The sequence below is a fragment of the Falco punctatus genome, assembly GCF_963210335.1.
Source record: "Falco punctatus genome assembly, chromosome: 2".
Classification (NCBI taxonomy): domain Eukaryota; kingdom Metazoa; phylum Chordata; class Aves; order Falconiformes; family Falconidae; genus Falco; species Falco punctatus.
The window spans coordinates 12,300,115-12,319,547 of NC_137581.1; the positions used below are offsets into that span (position 1 = coordinate 12,300,115).

The window sequence follows — 19,433 nt, forward strand, 5'->3', positions numbered from 1 at the left end:
GAAGCCCAGGTGAAAGACAGCATGAAGATATCTGAGAAAGCCAGGGCCAGGCTGAAACTGATTTCATTGACAGAATGAAGACAGTGGAGAGGTGAGGTAAGGCATGAAGACAGACCATTGTCCTAAGACCTCTGTAGCTGAGAGGGAAAACAGAAAGACTTTATGGGATGCTGTACGTTGCTGTGAGGTAGCTGAGACTGCCAGAGACTTCTTCTGACTTTGCATTTCTATAGCAAAAAATTTGCATTGTTCTTTGCTGCTACAAGTTTAGTAAGAGCACTGTGCTTATACACTTTTTCTTCTGAGCACTTTATGACCACGTTACGCTTTTTAACCCAGCTTTAAAACAAGTTAACTGGCATTTAACTATTCCAGAAGGAAACATTTTTAACAGAGATGCTTCTTGGTTTACAGTCATTAACTGGTTTTTATATAGTGCTCAAAATTGGGCAGAGCATTTTGCAAGCCTCTGGAAAAAGCCCCAGCTCAAAGAGATAAAAATCTAAGCAGACTGACAATGTAAATGAAAGATGAAGCAGGTAGGGATTGAAGGGAAATTGAAAGAATATTGGATATTTTACCCGTCTTTCTCTCATATACCCAAAGCATTTGTTATTTTTTTATACTGATTTTTGCCTGTCTCCTTCCCCATCTCATTCCAGCTTTTGTTTTTCCATGTGTTTGCCCAGCCTCCCCTACTTCCCTTCCCCAGAGAGAAGCAAGCAAGCACAGGCACATCCTGGCCTCCTTCTATAAAAGCTAAGTCTTATAGGCAAGTTATAAATTCTCTTCTGCATCTTTCGTACATAGCCAGAGGGCCCAGTTCTCACCCAGTGCGGAGCAACACGACGCAGCTTTGGTTGGAAGAACAGGGGTTTACAGCCCATTCTCTCTGACCTATCTCAATACCACTTCAAACTGCAAGGAGAGCTTCCCTAAACTTCAATCACCAAACCCAGAGAGAGCCTCTACCACCAAAATCAATGCCGCTTTGCTCCTGTGTACATCAGAGGATCTGACCATGTTATTACTGCTTAAAAAAACACTGCATTGCCAGAAGCACTTAAGACACTTTATTAATTCAGCAAACAAAAGCACTTTCTACAGCTTTGTTAAGCAGGGCAGCTAGAGCAAGCTTCTAATTTTTAACAAGGGTTTTAGAAAGTTTTGCTTTTTAACGCTGAGGGAAGCGTGGAAATACCTTTGCTTACCTTCTGCACGGGGCTAAGATGGCCTCCAGGCTCCAGAGTTCCCCGCAGCCGGCTTCAGGCTTTCCAGCTCCTGTCTCCTGGAGTGTGGCGGTCTGAGGGAGGCACAGGGATGTTTTTGGGTGACAGCCTTTCTTAAACAAATAGCTGTTTCTCTCTGGAGAATGAGGAAATACCCCAAGTTATCCCTGGTTGGCCAGCATGAGGTTGGCGTGTCACCCAGTGTTATTGATTACTTTAAGGCAGTATTCCAGTGGTCAATGCCTCGCCCCCCCGGGACACGCAGATCGGAGCAGTGGAGACCTTTTTACTGCTGGAACCATTTCAGCCGTGCACAGTTTGGCAGAAGAGGAAAGGCAGGAGATGGCAGGGGTGCAAGGCCACAAAGAGGAGCAACAGGTGTGTGGCAGAAAATGTGGCTGAAGCATGAGGTGGTGGCACAGCAAAATCTGGCCATTGGTGTGGCCTTGCCTTCTGCATAGTGGGATGCCGCTGTTAAAATCTGGCACTGACTTTGCTCCAAAGTGGGATGCTGGAAGAGCTGGGTGAGGAGAATGGGAATGGGAAGGGAAGGAAAGAAAAGAAAATTCTCAGTGAGACAGGGGAAAAGACAGGGAGAAGGGCAGAAAGGCTGGAGAGGAGGGAGAGGTATGACCAAGGGAGAAAGCAAGGAAAGGAAAACACAATTCCAAGGAGGAAAGAGTGGGAATATGGAAGGGGAACTGAAGATTTGCTTTGGCAGAGGAGAAGAGAAAGGTAGAAGGGACACTGGAGATGGGCCAAGAAATGAAAACCACAATGAAGCGTGTGAAGGAACATGAAAAATAAACCAGGAGAAGTCTCATACTGACCAATAAGGGACTTTTTTTGGTAGAAAATATGTTAGTAATAAATGTTAATATATGTCCAAACACTAAAGTGTATAAAAATATACATTACTTGGTAGGTTAGATTTGGCCCCAGTCGTGCTGGGGATATGCTCAGATCCCTCTCTTCAACCTAAAACATCTCCCCTCTGGCAGGCACCTCTGTTGCCTTTTTCTCAACATCCAGATGGAAGAATGACTTGATCACAAAAACATTAATGAAAAGGGCACGTAAGTGAAAGCAAAGATGCAAAATACTCCACTATCTGCCCTGCCATCTCTCATCTTCATTCCTTGATCTCACTACAAAAGATTGGCTGTGTAGGGTGGAATTCATGTCACATTGGGTGTCCATGAGGTAGATGCCACCTTAGACTGCATTTATTCCTACTGAGAGAAAGAGACACTTTTAAGCAGAAAAATCACAAGATCTGTTTTAGGAATTACTGTGGGGTTACAGTAAATCATTAATGGTGAAAGAATCTCAACACTTGTTCAGATCTAGACATTCGCATCTGCAGTCAGATGGATTGCATCCATAGAGGACTACCAGCATAGCAGGATGGATGCAAAAGCACAGGGGCAAAGCCTGGGAGCTCAGTCCCCAGGTTGCATATTTTACACCACTAGCATCCAAGGATGCAGGGAAGGTTGTCTCCGTCAGTGATGCACAGCCAGAGAAAATCTTTAAAAAGCCCATAGAGTGATCTCAGGCTAAGAACCTTTGTCATACAGATGGCAAAAAGCAGGGAAGCTGAGCTGAACCCTCTGAACCCAGCACCCCAACCTTCAACTGACATCAGTGGCAACAGCATTTCACCATGGTTTTTTGTGGTGGTGCTTCAATCCTAAGCCAAAGGAACAAAATAAGTCTCAGACAGTCATCAGACAGCATCAAGGCACTAGACCTAATGACATCTAAAGCATTTAAATAATTTAATTTAGAATGACTGAAAACCATCAGCAACTTGCACTGACAGCTGAGGCATCTGGGGGCTGTGGGGATCTGCCAGCTTATACAGAGAGTTAAGAAGCAAATAAGGAAACTTCATAGTGATACATAAGGTGAACCCTCTGCCTAAATCTTGTATCCTGGTTGCTTGGAGTTTTTGTAGACTCATACTCTATAATATCTCTAAGGTACCTTTCCTATCCTCACATAACTAACACTCTCATTTGGGCTCAGCATCCTTGATTATGATTCTACTCATAGCTCTCCAGGGTGATGTGCAAGGCTCACCTCTGTAGTTTCTCATCTGTATCGTGTCCCCAGAACTATACGCTGTTTTAATGACCTTTTAAAGTTTTTTCTCTTCAACTTCCAAAGCCTACCATACTTCATCTATCACTTATAATTTAGTGTCTAGACTTGATACCTAGACTTGATTGTGTCTCTTAATTTCAAACACCTGTCAGTGCCATTCTCCACTGGGTGCTTAATAGTTTTTCAAGCAAGTGCATCATGAGCAGAACCGATATTATATTAGTTTTGTGCTTTTCCATTTACCTACAGTAAATTGTCGTCTTTTGTTCAACTACATAGATTTAAAATTGTTTGGGACTAGTTCAGTGTTTTCATCTATGTTTGTACAACACTTTGCGCTCAGGGGCTCAGCCAAAGACAAGCACTTTGTCTCTCATAAAATACTGGTAAGCTGTATTAAACACAATTCTCTTACTGCTTCAAGAATATCTTTAGATTTGCTCATTACTGAGTAAGATCTATATTCAGTCTTTGATAAGGTCTGAACTAAATACTGCTCATTATGAGGTACAGAAGGAGTACCAGGAAGAGCACAATAAAAGTCTGTATTAACACCAGAGAGCCTGATTCCTACCTATTTTTCTGAAATGATAGAGTCATCCTAAAGAAATTAAAAAAACAAGCTCTAAAACACTTAGAAAAAATTAGTTTTGTCTGTGAAGTTTAGTGACCAAGCTGAGTGTATATGGTTGTGTACATCTGTTTTTCCCCCTGCAATATTGACTTTGAAGGCAATGAAAGCATTTTGTGTTCCACTGATCGATGCCTCCTGATTATATTGACTTACTGTACATCAGCTCTGGTCCTCCTTTTATTTCTATCCTTTTAGCCATAATCTCTTTATTAGTTCTGCAGTTACAGTTACACGTAGTAGCATGGGTACTGAGAGAGGAAATGTAAATATGTGAAAAATCCTGTTCAACACTCTGCAAATGAAAACCATTTCAGCCTCAAGTGGTGTAATGTGTGTTAGAAACTGAAGAATTACAGCCCCATACAGGATTTTGAAGGGCATATCTGACTGCCCACTTACTCTATTAATAGCCCTGCCCCATTTGGAGTGCAGCTGCAGCGTGCTAACAAGAAAATGCCCTTTTTGCTGTTGATACACTGTGTAAAAAGGAGCCAGGCAGCTGCTCTCATTTATGCACCTTAAGTGGTTCCTCTGAAGACAAAGCATTATTCCAAGTACACAGTGACATTCCACTCAATTCAATTTATTCCACTTTGGCACCATGACACAAATTACCTCTTGCTGCTGTTTCCTGTGACACTTTGGTCTTAATGTTTTCTTGAACTGAGGGAAAGGAAGACTGATTTTCCTGAGGAAGAATCAGGAAGCAAACTGCTGTTAAGAGGCTTTTCCTGAGATGGGCGGGCTGTGAGAAGGTTCATGGGCTTGGGCGTTGCAGGTAACCTGCCCTGGAGCCCCAGCTAGCTCTCCCTGCTCTGGCAGCAGGTACCCAGGCTAACATGCCTGCCTGTATCCAAGAGTGTGCAGATGCACTGTTAAGGTAGAAACAGCACAGTGGAAATGGCAGTACCAGCATTATTCAGGTTTTCCTTTGCCCAGAGCATCCCAGACCCACGTAACCCCAGCCAACAAAGAGCCGATGGCACAGCAAGAGCACAGAGGAAGATGAGGAGCAACTCAGTGCAGAAAGACTCAAGTCTTGAATCAGATCAGAGAAAGCCATAAAAAAAATCACATGGTATAATTAAGTGGTGCAGGTTATGGTGCTTATATTAAGAATATAAATGAGTCTGAAGAGATGGAGTGGAAGTTGTTCTGCACCAAGTTTGAAATAGGTTCTCCACACTTTTTGGGAGTGTATTGACTGCATGGAGCTGTCACACACAGGCTGTCCTAACACACACTTCACAGCGTGGACGTGCACTTCACAGCGACAACAGCTTAAATGTCACATGAGTAGATCTCTCCTCTTCCATTTTACCTATTTTTCAATTTTTTCCCCACCTTCCTTCTCCCTTATCTCTCCTTTTTATGCATAGCCCCCTTTCCTACATACTTAGATTCTCTCCTCCCTGACATGACATTGTGCTGAGCATAAGGTTCCCCCTCTGATGACAACACACAGAGCATTGCCTCTGGGGACACTAGTGCCACGACCAAGACAACAGCCCTTTGGGAATAAATCCCGTGGTTATCAGTGACTTTGTGAGCCCAGGGCACCCCAGGGCTGCACCACCAATGCCCTGCAGAAGCACCTTCTGGGAGGAGGGCGAATGACCCTGAAACAACACCCGGCAAGCTCTGCCCATCCAGCGAAGTATTACCCACTGCTTGCTAGTGTGTATGTATGTTCATCTGATTTATCACAAAGCTTTATTTAATTACCTGAGCGTTTTTTTCCCAGCACAGCACTGTGCCAGTCCCACTGTTTTCTAAAATGGCAATGAACCATGACCTGTGGCCAAGGGTTGTTTGTGCTCTTAACACAGAACAACACTGTCACTATCCAATATTAAAATAATTAGAGGTTTGTGCTTTCATTTCGCTGGTTTCATGCAACACTTCTTTCTGGTTTTGGCTGAAAAGCATTTCTCATCCCTGTGTTTTGTCACTGGGGTTTGTCCAAGTAAGTGCTCAGGGTGCAGGTGAGTTAGGAGCTAAAAGCAGTACCCACTGGAAAATGTGCCCCCTATTTACCTGACCAAATAGGAGAAATGTTACTTCTTCTGGTTACTACTTCTCCTCCCTTCCTAACTTGCTCTGAACTGCCCTGGGTGTCTCAGGAAGCCTTCAGTAATGAAGAATAAATATTGGGAACATACTGAAGAAACACGTTTCTTTGTCAAAAAATGCGCGTTGCGTTTCTTAAAGCTGTTCGACATTGTCAGGAGGGAAGGTTTCTGTAGTCCAGGGTGGTGGTTTTGGACAGACTAAGAGACACATGGCTTGGTCGGGTAACCTGTGAGAGATTAAAAACTCCTGTGCGAGGCTGAGGCACCTGGAGCAGCAACTCCCCCCAGAATGAAAGAGGAGGGCAACAGCCGAGAGGTTAGAAGTGATCGTTAAGTGTTTTGTTAATGCAAGGGGGACTGTCCTCTCGTTAACCATCCCTATCTGGTCTTGTGCCAAAAGCAAAATAAAAGGAAAATCAATACTAGTGGTGTGTGCGTAGCTGTGATGTTTCAAACATGTACATGAGGCTGGGTTTGTAGTCAGAATTACTGCTTGTAGTAGAAGTACTTACTACTTACTTTGCTTGTACCAGAGAAACCGTTGTATGTGGAAAAATTGAGTAAGCCTTTGGAAGTACAGCTGGTCTTCAGATCCTGAGATTTGTTTGTTGTGTGTTTGTTGCTGGTGCTGCCTGGTTGAAGAAAGGACAATCCATCCCCCTGCTGACCCTGGAGTTGTTAGTTTGGGCCCACTGTGGCACAGAATAGTATTTGAAATCTCCACATATTTTACGTAGCACAAGGGCCCAAGGCAATAACGGCAATATTTCCCAAAGTGGGAAGTGCCTTTGGACATTTCTTAGCACTGCCTGAGTTTCTGAAAGGGGTTCTCTGCTTGCACAGGCAACTACGTCACAAAATTTTCCCAGAAATGGAGCAATCTCCATCTTTGAACTCTTTATATTTTCTGCTCCTATGTCCTCTGGAAGGCAGTTTCAAGGCTTTTTTGAAGGTGAGGGAATGTTGAGGAAGGTGGGCTGCAGGTTGTTGTCTAAAATTAGGTACCAAAAGGAGACATAATTAAAGGCCCTTTCTGAACAGGTGTGAACTGTCTTTCTCCATCTTTGGAGATGTAGCATCTCCATCCTTGGAAATATCCAAAAGCCATCCGGGCATAGTCCTGGGCAGCCTTCTCCAGGTGGGCTTGCTTGAGCAGGGGGGTTGGACCAGATGACCTCTGGAGGTCACTGCCAACCTCAGACACTCCACGATTGTGTGGCTCTGTGAAGGGCAATGATGTGTCAGAGAGGACTAGCAGCACGGTGCTGGTATGGCTCAGGGCAGCTGCACTGCCCTTTGTACCGAGCACCATGGGCACGCTGGCAGTGGTAGCACTGTGCTGCCATGGGGTTTGCTCCCTGTAGCAGAGCCGGCTGGAGCCTGCAGCTCCTCCACAGCTGGCATGAGGAAAGCATGAAAAAGCTGACTTAAAAAGATGAACAAACCGTCCAGTATATGCTTCTGTCATTCCTTGGTGGTGTAATCCATTCTTTATATTAGGGTGTGGGCCTAAATTGAGCTAAGGGCAGGACATGCATTAACTCTGCGATGCCCGCAGGTCTCTGGAGGCTGGGGAGAAAGGCAAGAAGCAAGGGAGGTGTTAAAAGGGAAGATAGTTGGTGGAGACAGGCTCACAAAAGAGCTAGGTGAGAGATGAACCCAAACACATTAAAGGAATAAAAATCTGGAGGGTGTCCTCTGTTAGGCACATCCCACCCTGTACAGCGCTGGGGCTTCCAGCCTGCGTCTTGCCCACAGGGAGGCAAAGAAACCCAATTAGAGGGAGCTTGGTGAGAGCCCAAGCATGGAATGCAGACCTGGAAAGCTGAAGCAGTGCATGGAGGAAAGCTGGTTCAGCGTTTTAAATCTACTTTTGATATCCTTAAGGTGCTTGTATTGTTGTGTACGGCTGTTATGTGACAAGGATGCACTTCCCTGTGCCCTGCCAGAAACATTGCTGCCTTTTCCTTGTGCAGGAATTGCTTTTTGAAAGAGGCTGGGATTCTTTTAAGAGTAGTTTAATGGTTTTATAATAGTGCATGTCTGGTGGTAGCTTGCAGCAGGCGTCCTCATCCCATGACATTCAAACTCACCAAAAAAATGCAGCTGATGTCCCAAGCCTGTTCCCCAGCTAATATTAAATGAACTGGGTGTTTTTACTTGGGAAAAAGCAAACAAGAAAACCATTTGGATTTAGACAGTAGTAACAAGAAGGTTCAGAGGTTGCTGGATTCACCCAGGATGTTGCAGATCCAGCTACAACCTCTTTCCACTGATGGGCTGAAACTGTCCTTGAAGGGGTTGAGGGATGCAGATGTTCAACTGCTGAGCTAGCCTGGTACTCCCTGGCCCAGGATCTGCCTCTGAGACCCTTCACACTCTGAAGGAAACGTGGAATGGCTCAGATTAGCGTATCTCACCCCAGAGCATCCCAGTCCCGCTACACTGCTGGCCTCGGTCATGCTTCCCACCCCTTCCGCTGAGCCAGTGCCAGCCCTTTCACAGCCACGTGTGAGAGGTTTCAGCATCTGGCTGGGAGCCACTTGGCTTTTTTACTCCTCTATCCATCTGCCTGTCTAGTCAGGCATTAGATAAAGGAACAAATTACTGTGGAGCATCTCATCACTGCATGTAAACTCCTCTGTGGTATGCACCCAGCCCCTGGCACCCTGGGGAGAATAGAAACTAATTGTGTGAGGTTCACTGGGAGCCTGGGAGGGAAGGGGGATGAGCTGCCACCAAGCCCATGCTCATCTCCTTCCTGCTGAGCAGCTGATCAACAGCAACCTGCTACCATCAGGAATTTGTTTTACATACCCAAATACTTCAACTTGTTCTTTGAGAATTTGGACTTTTTTTTTAATGAGGGAACTATTTGCAGCCCTCGTGGCTGCAAAGAAAAAGTTCAAAGCTTGATCTGCTCAAAAGTCAGCAGCCAAATAAGAAGAATTAGCATTTACTCTCTTTTGTACTCCTTTTTTGAGAGCCTGGCTTGCAATTTTTAAATACCACAGAATAGTGATCTTGTTCTTTCTGGCTAACAGAGCACTTTTAAAAAGCAGTTGTTGCAAAAAAACCCCAACAAAACCACAAAACAAACTAACACCTAAAACCCTGCGTGCAGTAAGTCACTACATGCATTGCTCTTCTTTGGGTTTGCGCTCCTTTCCTCACTCTTTGTCTGGTTTATCTGGCTGGTAAGATTATGTGTACTGCAGGGCGGGGAGGGTCCCTGTCTGCGTATTTGCACTGTGTCTTGCCACTTGTAAAGGAAGCAAGTAATCATCACCCTTGCTGCTTTCGTGTCTACTTGCACAATAGAAATAATTAATAGTAATAGCAATGCTTTGCCTATCTGCGGCTCCTTTCATCTGAAGACCTTTAAATGCTTGACAAGCATAAACTAAATTGGCTTCCAAATACCTGGAGATGGAGTCAAATATAATGATCCCCACTTTGCAGATGAGCACACATGAGGAGAAGCAAAGGCTAACTGAGTGCTTACAGTTAGTCAGCTGAAACCATGATTCCTCCATTAGGGGAGGTTGCTCAGCACTTCTGAGGGTCAGGCAGTTTTCTCAGGTGCCCAAAGGTGGGGTTTGATGTCCACTTTTTACTTCCAAAACATACAGACTGTGGACCTATGTGATCTGCCCCAAGCCCTGTAGGAGCCGGAGGACGCATTTCAGGCACCGTAATTCAAGAAGTCTCCCGTTCGGACTGCTGACCTGGCCTGGGAAAGGAGGAAGCTCTGCTGACACTATGTCGGCATCACTGTGAGCAGGCAAAGCCAGAGTGATTCTGTCTGAGTTGGTCCTTATTTCAGATACATAAGTGGACTCCGGTGAAGAAACGCTCCAGCTCAGACCCAGGCGTGGTGCAGCCACATTTGCATCATGCTGCCTTTCACTTCGTAACCCTTTCGGAGAGGGATCTGCACCTGAGTTGGCAAATTTGCTCTGTCTTGTATGCAAAATGTGGGCTTGCAATGCTGCAACCCTGCCACAGTGTTCACAAGCCCTTACTTGCAGAGAAAGACGCCAAGGGCCCTGATCCAACTCTGAGGTCTTAAACCACAGTTATCTTGTCTGCTGCACATCTCTGTTAAACCAATGGAGCGCTGCACCTCACAGGATTGTACCCAGCAGGTGAAAGGAGAGACTGGGCAAAAGGTGGGCAGTGGAGAATAAAAACCCTCAGTAGGAACTCAGTAAGGTTCAGTACTAACTCAAAATGATAGGACACAGGCTAATAATGTTTTGAAAGACCACAGCAAGGTGATAATTGTGTTGGTGGAAGGGAGAGGTTTCTTTCTGTAGATTGTGGAATTTCTAATTCTGTAGAAATTATTTTCCCTTTTAATACCAGACCTGAAAGATTTCCATTCCAGGAATGGCACTCTGGCTGTAACATAGACTTCTTCAAATAGGAAGCAATAGAGTCACTGAAGAGCTGTAGGGCTGCTTTTTATTGCAAAGCTTCGTAGACACAGATGAAAGACACTAAAAGTGTTGGCAGTCATCTGCACATCCCATAAATGACATCATTTCACTGTGGGCAATCATCCAGGCTTCCACAAGGTCATGACATTTTCCCCACTTTCTCCTTTTCAGGCAGAGTAACTGGACAGAAGCTGTCTGGACAGCAGGTAGCTTTGCTAGCTCCTCCACAGCACACAACACCCTCACGTTCAATCAACAGACTCCAAGCAAAGTGTCACCAGCCTGATGGGAAGTTGCAGGTTTATAACCCTCTTGGAGACGGCTTGCCTGGGAGACGTGAGGTTGCAACAGTTTGAAAGCCACTTGTGCAGATGCAATCACATCACTTCTTTCTTTTCTTCCCACAATGCTCGATACCTTCCTTTCTGCTACCTGCTTTAAATAGTCCCAGTTACTTTTCCACTGCTGGGTTTTTTTACCACAACTCCCCTATTTACCCAGAGAGAAAATGGGGCAATGATCTCATAAGAAGAAAACAAAAGGGCCACATTTCCTCTAGAGTAAGTAGGTCAGTGCCGCGAGACGTGATGGAAGAGGATCCCATAATGCCCGCAGGGAGGCTGAAGGAGGTTGGGCAAGCAGCCGAGCTGCTCAGGGGAGAGCTGAGGTGGACCTGGGCACTGGCCCTCCTGCCGGCAGGCAGAAAAGGTGGGTGTGAAAGGGTTTTGCCATGCAACCAGGTCACAGCATCGCTCCCACAAACAGTGAAAGTCCAACGAGACCCTGGTCTCCAGCACCCTCGTGCTCAGAGGGAAGGTGGTGGGGCAGGAGGGCTGTTCTTGCTTCCAGTGCTGGACGGGGAGCCAGGAGACCAGGCTGCCTTCCTGCGCAAGCACCTGGAAGTTACCCAGCCTTCCCCTTTCCTCATTTGTATAATAGGGTTAATAAACATGCTCTGCCCCACAGTGATGACGTAAAGTTAAGCTCTTTCATGTTTGTTAGGTGCTGCAATGGGCAGCTCCATAGTAACCCTTAAATAATATACCTTGAAGTTCTGTCGAGGTATTAGCTTGTTTTAACAGTGCAGATATTACATGAGTTACCACATGCAAGAAGCTTCTCTTAATTAGAATCAAAACTTCCTTTTTTTTAGCTTTGCTTCAATGGCTTTTGAGGCTGAACACATTTCACTTGCCCAGCCTATTTGGCAATTTATTTTAATCTCTTCAAACTTGCAGGTCCTTTTGGTACACTGTTAAATTCCTTGCTTCTCATTGAACGCCTTTACAATCTTTGAATTTAAGTGACTTTTTTTCCAACGTATAATTAGTTTCTCCAGAGTCTAAATTCAGCTATGGTATCATCCTTTGTCACCAGTGTGGCAGATAAATGATTTGGCTCAGACCCATGATGGAAAAGAAAGGATCTGTGGGCTGGTTCTGACATAGCAGGAGCCCTCTCTTCCATTTCACACCTTGGCTCAAGATTTTTCCACAAAAGGTAATATACCAAAGCAGCTGTTCGGCAAGGAGACCGCCTGCACAGGGATATACAGAGAAAATTATTCTGCCCTAATGATCTTCAGACAACTGTTGTGGTAAAAGTCCAATTGTGACCCCAGCTGGATGCATGGACTGAGCCCAAATGGCTGGAGGGCAATGCCAGGGAGCCATGCAGGCTCTGACGTGGGAATCTGGAGGGCTGGGTTCAGTCTGCATCCTGCCACAGAGACTTCTGGGCAGATGGGAGTCAGGTCCACATTGGCCCACCTGCAATAGGGTTACAGCTGCTCTTCTAATATCCTCATTGATCACTGATCCTTGTTATTCTTGTAGTTTCAGCAGCTTTTTTGTCTTTCTGCCTCTAACTGTTTCAGTGCACAAACTTGGAGTACTCCTGGGAAGTGCTGTATATGGCAAGGAAACCTTTCTCACCAAAGTCCCATCCAGAACTGCAAACAGAAGTGGTGAATGCCTTGGAGGGCAGGTGGTTTTTTGAGATTTCCAGTGTACCGCTATGAACTCAAAAGATTCAAGTATTTCATAGACACCTTGCGTGAGTATCTAAGGCTATAACATGAGGTTTACCTCCTGCTCACTACTGCTGCAACTCAGAAAATTATTAGAAAGTGCAATAGAAATTGTTTTTCCCAGATGTACTTTGGGGCTTTTGTATTTAATACATGTTCGTGGCTGGAGAGTTTGGGAAAATTGATGAAGGGGGAGGATGGCTTAGTTAAAAGAGTGGTGTGAAATTTGGGAGGGTGTAATTCAGTTCCCAGCTTTACCACAGACAGTCTGTCACCTTGGATGGTCACTAAAGACACAGCTCCAGGTCTGGTGGCAATACCAGCTGAGGGTAATCTTATGTTGGAAACAAGTAGACTGATTCCCCAACCTGGATTGCAATGCAGACACAAACCAACATAGCAGAGGGACCAGGAAGGTGTGTCTATGAATGGCAACTCTACTGCTATCCAGAAGAAGCAGAGGGATCAGGGTAGTCAAATCTGCCTGAGCATCAGCTCATCATCTGCTCAATGCAAGCTGCCTTTCAGTAGTAGGCAGTCTGAATAAAGTGCTCATTTCTGAACTCATGTCGCCTAATTTCAAGGAACTGCAGAAGATCAGCACATCCAACATCTGTCTTCATTGACCTTATGGCCATCACCAGGTTAACATGGGTATTCTAGTTAATTCGTTAACATGAGTTGGCACAAGTCTGGGCTTTAGTGGATTAACTTAAGCTAATTGTTGCAATCATTCCTGATGTACTTCAAAAGAAAGCTCCATTGTGATATTTCAGGGCTCATTCACAACCTGGTGCTCAAGATGTTCGCTCTTCAGACCTAAGGACGTTGCTCCTCATTACGAAACTTCAAAACCCAGCCATGCAATAATTTTAGCCTTCAGAGGGACAGAAAGTCTCAGAGGAGCCAGTATCCAATCCTTTTGCTGAAAGGATCCTGAACAAAGCGACAAACATAATCCCATTACTTCAGTGCCGAAGGGGAGCTTCCCAGAAATTTTCCTGATGCAAGGGCAAAACAGCTGTTCTTTCATCTTTTTCTGAGTCATGCCCACAACACCTCTCCGGAATGTAAATGTGCCTGGGTTTAATGATGTGACAAGGTAATTAAGTGTTAATGTGTGGATGCAAAAGGGTATACAAGTTGCCAGATCTAGTAAATGCTGAAGCCAAGCTAAGGCGTTTACCAGACTTACAACACATTGCTGATATAGGGTGTTAATGCCCACACATTATTCCTGTTACACAAATAATTTTTTACAGTAATAGACAAAGAAATTAACTTCGTATTTGAATTTTGAATAGTTGTTCTAGCAAGAAAGCAACCAGGACCCAATCATGGGTGCATGAGAAGCAATAGAAAAACTAGGACATAGCACTACTATTATTTAAATTACTATAGTGCACTCAGATGCCAGCTCAGAACTGGACACTCCCCCTTCCTATTCCCTGTTAGCTTCATGCACTTGAGTTATATGAGTCCACATGCATATAGATTTATGTTAAACTTATAACAGAATTCTTTCGTTCCAAAAAAGCAAAACTGTCTGGATGAAATTGGCCCTGTACATGGCCTTTAAATATCTCTAATGCCTTGCGAGTGGCTGATACAAGCAATAGAACTCTACACAATCTCATTCAAAGTGCACATTACCCTCTAAATAAATGTATTTCCTATTCAAATGCAAACCCCTTACTACTTTACGACAATTAATATTTGCATAACAGGCACCTAGTTCTGTAAACTCATGCGCTTGAGTGACGGAAGATGAAGTTTGTAACTTGCTTGGGCTCAGAACAGCTACTCTGGCAATGGAAGTGTTCGCCGCAGGACGCTGCAGTGATCACAGTGGGATCCTCTTAACCTCCAAGTGTCACCTTAGCCTTTTCACAGCTTCATAGCGCATCAACTAGCCCATCAGCCCCACCACACAGTTACATGTTTGGCAACTGTGCCACTGGCTGGCAAAGCCTCTGCCTGTCCTGCAGTCATTGCCTTTTCTTTTGCTTTCTAATTACACCTTTTAGAATAACAGCACTATTAGTTTGCATCATTTGAGTAACTAAGTGACACAACAAAGCAGTGGAAAAGGAAGATGATTTTTAAGTCTCAGTACTTTGGAAGAGAGGATATAGGCTGACATGAGAGGCAAAGTGGTTGGGCAGCAGAATAATGAAGAGATGAGCAAGATCTTCAAGGTTATCAGGAAGTCTGTGGGTGCTGCTTCTGAGGATCCCAATCTCTGTACATCCGCATTGTCCTATCACTTCTCCTCCTTATTGTTCATCAATTAACTGACTTGAGATAATGAACAACAACATGTATCAGAGAGAAGCTTACAGCTGAGGGACTCTTACTTTTACAGCCACATTAAGCTGACCATTTGCGATTGTCTGTATCCTTACCCATGTATAGTGGGCTTTCAGTCCTCATAGCTGAGGAGTTTCAAAGCATAGCCTAAAGAAACTGAAAGCTTCTTTAGTAAGATACTCTGTGTGTCTGTGTGCCTTGGGGGGATGAAGGGGAGAGGAATAAAGTCCAAAGGGAAGGGAAAAAAACCCCACCCAAGCAATCCACAATACAATTGCTCACCACCCACTGACATGCCCAGCCAGTCCCCAAGCAGCAATCAGCCAACCCCCTCCAGTTTATATACTCAGCACAACACTCTATGGTATGGAATATCCCCTTGGCTAGTTTGGGTAAGCTGTCCCAGCTGTGCCCCCTCCCAGTTTCTTGTGCCCCCCAGCCCTCTCGCTGGCAGAGCCCAAGAAACTGGAAAGTCCTTGACTTAGTATAAACATCACCCAGCAACAACCAAAACCATCACTCTGCTATCAACGTTGCTCTCACACCAAATCCAAAACACAGCACTGCACCAGCTACTAAGAAGAAAATTAACTCTGTCCCAGCTGAAACCAGGACACTGACAACATTAAACCTGTAGCTACCAAATTCGTTTGTAAAGCCTGTTGCAACCCTAAGACATGAGTAACCATTAGCTTCAATGAGAAGAGGTCAGATGGTCTGGAGCTGAAAGGGGAATTTTGCAACTGTTAAAGCTTGCAATGAGTCTCAAAAGTGATGCTGTATTCCATTTTTTATGTCTTTAGTTGGCTAAAAATTAGTAAGAGAGCAATATGATTTTGCAAAGTTTCTTGCCACCTAAGTGATTTTTTTGGGAATGTTTCCTAAGTGGCTTAGAATATCCTATCAAGTCATACTCTGATAGATTTACACTTGGCTTTGGCAGGATGGTAATAGAGATTTCCTCTCAGAGGAAGTTAAACTATTAAGGGAGGGACTGCTTTTCTAGAGAGCCACATGGGCATGTAAATTACCAAGGTTAATAAAAGGGCTATTTTTGTGTGCCTCAATTTTTAGTGTCCAAATGGAAAGAATTTACAAAGGCGCTAACTTCCAGAAATGTTTGTAAAAAAGGGCCTTATTTTCAGCACTCTAAAACTGAATATATTCAGATCACTTGCAGCCTTAATGAATGGGTCAGAGGTACTGGCAAATTCTTTCTCTCTCTGATAATGCTTGATTATAACCTAGTGTTATGCCATTGAAGGAACCCTATGAAGGCAGCAAGATAGTAGCTTCAGAAATCACAGACATGATAAAGGAGTTAAAATAAAATAAAAAAATAAAAAGAAAGGAAGTTTTGACATGAAATGCAAAACCACAAAAAACCAACCCTTGCCCCAGTATGCTACACCACCTAGTCTGAAAAAAAGGAGGACAAAAAACCATCCAGGCTTCCAAAAAGACACCAGCTGGCTCTAGTCTGGCTGGGTAAGTGAGCAATTTATGCATTCACCAAAGGATTGGCAAAGGTCCTGCCATGACAGCAACCTCCTCCCTAGCCCTGCTCTGCATAGCCGGGCTCTCTACCTATCCCAGTCCTAACCTGCTGAAAAGGAGGAGCTTTGCTCTGTCCATTCCTTATTTATAACTTGTCAAGAGCTGGGAGGGAGGGGTGAGCTCCCTGTGGTGCATCCTGCTGCTGCCTGCCCGCTGCCAGCCTCACAATCACAAGTACAAATGCCTCCTGCCTGGCATGGTGGCTGCCTCTGTGCTCTGGGGTTCCTCTGGCTGTTTGCAGTGCTGGAAGCAAAGACCAGAACCTATTACCTTGGGATTGTGGAAGAGAACTGGGACTATGCACCGTCTGGGAAAAATCTGATCACAGGACAAAACCTCTTAGAGGACAAGTAAGTTACTGGGGGCTCTGATAAATCGTAGATGTGTTGACAGCTCCAAAAAAAAAAAAAAAAAAAAAAGACTAGTGTGGTTAATGTTGCTGTAAATGTCTTGAGATGGCCTTTTCCTTGTTTTTCTTCTGATGATGTTGTCATAGGCAGGGTTTCAGCTTCAAGGCAAGAGTAGACTTTGGCTGACTTCCCTTCCATCGTGGCTGATTAAGCAAGATGATAGTGTGTGTCTGAAGGCGACTTTCAGGAACTGATATTTGTCAAAACAGTGTCAGGTAGTGGGCTCAACCCCCCTCCTCCCGTGTGTGTTTCATGGAGATGTAGGTATTTCTGGGACTGGTTCTCCAAAGGTAAATTTCAGCTTTGCCATAATCAAGCACAGCTCTTTGCATAAGACAAAAGTCTGTTTAGCTGGAAAAAGAATGTATGTTTTTTCCTTGCAAGACAATAAAAGTTGAGGGGCTTGGTATGACATTGTAAAATTCAGATGTGTATAATACCTACAACTGAGAAACAAGTAGATGGTTCGTATATCCCCCCTATGCATGCAGCTGTGGAGACCTCCATTTAGGAAATCTGTGTAGATAAGTGTTTAAATATACAACAGCGAAGGGTCACACTGAAGTCCCAGCCATCACCTGTGCTGAAACTGGAGTGTTTAGGTAAGCGCTGTGATGAAATGTGCCTTGGCCAGTGGAAAACAGGGATCTGTTCTTGTGTTCGCATTGCTGGGGTTGGCTGTGTGTCCCTCCCACGCCAGGAGAGTTGGCCTGGACATTGGATGGGGATGGCACAGACCCTTGCCTGTCTACAGTGTGGGCTTCAAACAAGTATGGCAGTATTTTTAAGATTTCATTGATTTTGTTTGACACCCTAGAAATAGTTCGGGGGTCCTTCCTCTGAGTCTAGGCTTGGGGTTGGGGTGGGAGCCGTGAGTGAGTGAGGAGGTCCTGGTGTCCATACCAGGTCTGGAGGCACACTGGGAGCTGAGTGCTGTATCCCAGGAGTTAGAAATGGAAATATCCTTTCTGACTTTTCAGGAAATCCCAAGCAATGCTGGAATTTTGTTTAGTGGCCAGTAATTTCAGAATTATTCTCAGCTGGATTTCATAAAGGAAATTATTTTGCTACAAGCAGGAGGCAAGGAAGAGCCTTTTTTCAACACAATTTTTCGACGAAGAAATTTTTCAACACAAATTTCTGCTTATGCTCTTAACAGCTAGAGGTCCCAGATAGCATCCAAGTCAGTAGGTGTTACCTTTATAGATAGAATTCAGGGTAATATTTTGTCCCCAGCCCATGAAAACAAGCTTTGCTGGAAAGGTTATTCTTCAGTTGTGTTAAACACTTGAATTTCTCACTTCCCTACCCTTTTGAGCAGAGGATAACTTTCTCCACTCCCTAAACTGCAAGACCCCTCACTAAAAATACTTCAGCTTTAAGTGAAGGGCAGCTACTTGTAAATCCACCTCAGTGCCATAGAGATACTGGAATCTGTTCTGTAAATTGTACTTTTAATGCTGGCTGCACTTTGTGCTCCCTGAACATCAAGTGGCGCATTTACTTCAAAGTCTGTGACATAAGTGTGATGCCTTTTACATGGCACAACAGGGAGGGAAGATAGCTTCTGTCTTCAGTCATTGTTGTAATGTAATAATTATAGAATATTAATTCCAAAGGGTTTACCCACAGAGGATTTTAAGGTAGACTATACACTCAAAGCTGGGGATCTGTTTGCGATGAACTCCCTATGTACAGAATAATGGAGTGATTCTTCTAACCAGTTTACTCCATTTCCAAATTGTGTTGAGTTTAGCCAGAATAAAGTGCTGTATTTGGGAATAATGGTGCATCTGCATAAGCATGTGGACTAAATACTGAACCAGTAATAGCTATTTTGACTATTAAGCTCTGTAGGATAACCTCTAATGTAAATTTACAGCAGTATACTAATGGGTTACTTTCCAGCTAATTAATTGATTCTTATTAATATTATAAAAAACATAGTTTCATAAACAAAGTTTAAGGATCAGGTCCTAGGTAGAGACAAGAATGCATTTTGAGCCAGCCGTGTTCTGCAAGCAGCAATGCACAGGCTCGCTGAGCGTAGCACTTCTCACCTTGTGATGCATCCTCACAGCACCCATCTGATGGGGCACTATCCCAGTTTTATTGATAGGGAAGCAAAGATAAAGAAGCTGCAGACAAACTGATTATCTTGAAAAGAGTCAGTGCATACACATAAAGGAACGCTCCCTTTGATTCAGGCTGACCCACAGAGATATAATCAAAACCACTTATTCTTCACTACTTAATAAAAATGCTGAATTAGCCAGCATGTAATGGAAAGTGTTGTGTTACCTGGATCAGATAGTGAGATTTAAGAGATGATTTTCAATGCTGTCGTGCCAAAGCCAATAATACCTTCCTCAGCCTTTAGTTTTTAGCAGTAAAGAGGAGAAAAGAGACTTCAGTAGCTGAGGCATGGGGCTAGAAATCAGGTGAGCTGGTTCTGGCACCAGGCACAGCCACGCTGCTCAGCTCCCGCTGTGCTGGCATTTGAGTGAGTTGCCTCCTGAGCCAGGAGCCACAGAGCTGCATCAGCACCTCCCTGGGTGTGAGCTAAAAGGCTGCCTCTCGTCAGAGCTGATTAACCCAAACGCAGCCCTGTGTTAACATAACTATTCTGCTTGGATGCTAA

General features: G+C 44.3%; 2 protein-coding genes across 2 annotated transcripts in view; one reads left to right on the plus strand and one right to left on the minus strand.

Annotated features, from left to right (window-relative positions):
- The window catches only part of LOC308058973 (transmembrane 4 L6 family member 1-like), a 34,651-nt gene extending 18,106 nt beyond the window's left edge, over positions 1–16,545 (minus strand). Inside the window, exon 1 of the mRNA XM_080375640.1 lies at positions 1,212–16,545. The gene's annotated coding sequence lies outside the window, so the exon portion shown is untranslated. The remainder of the gene's footprint in view (positions 1–1,211) is intronic.
- Positions 16,546–16,562: 17 nt separating this feature from the next.
- HEPHL1 (hephaestin like 1) overlaps positions 16,563–19,433 on the plus strand; it is a gene marked incomplete at its 5' end in the record, with an annotated part of 39,005 nt that continues 36,134 nt past the window's right edge. The window contains one exon of the mRNA XM_080375641.1: positions 16,563–16,732. Within this exon, the coding sequence (XP_080231767.1) occupies positions 16,563–16,732 (170 nt within the window). The remainder of the gene's footprint in view (positions 16,733–19,433) is intronic.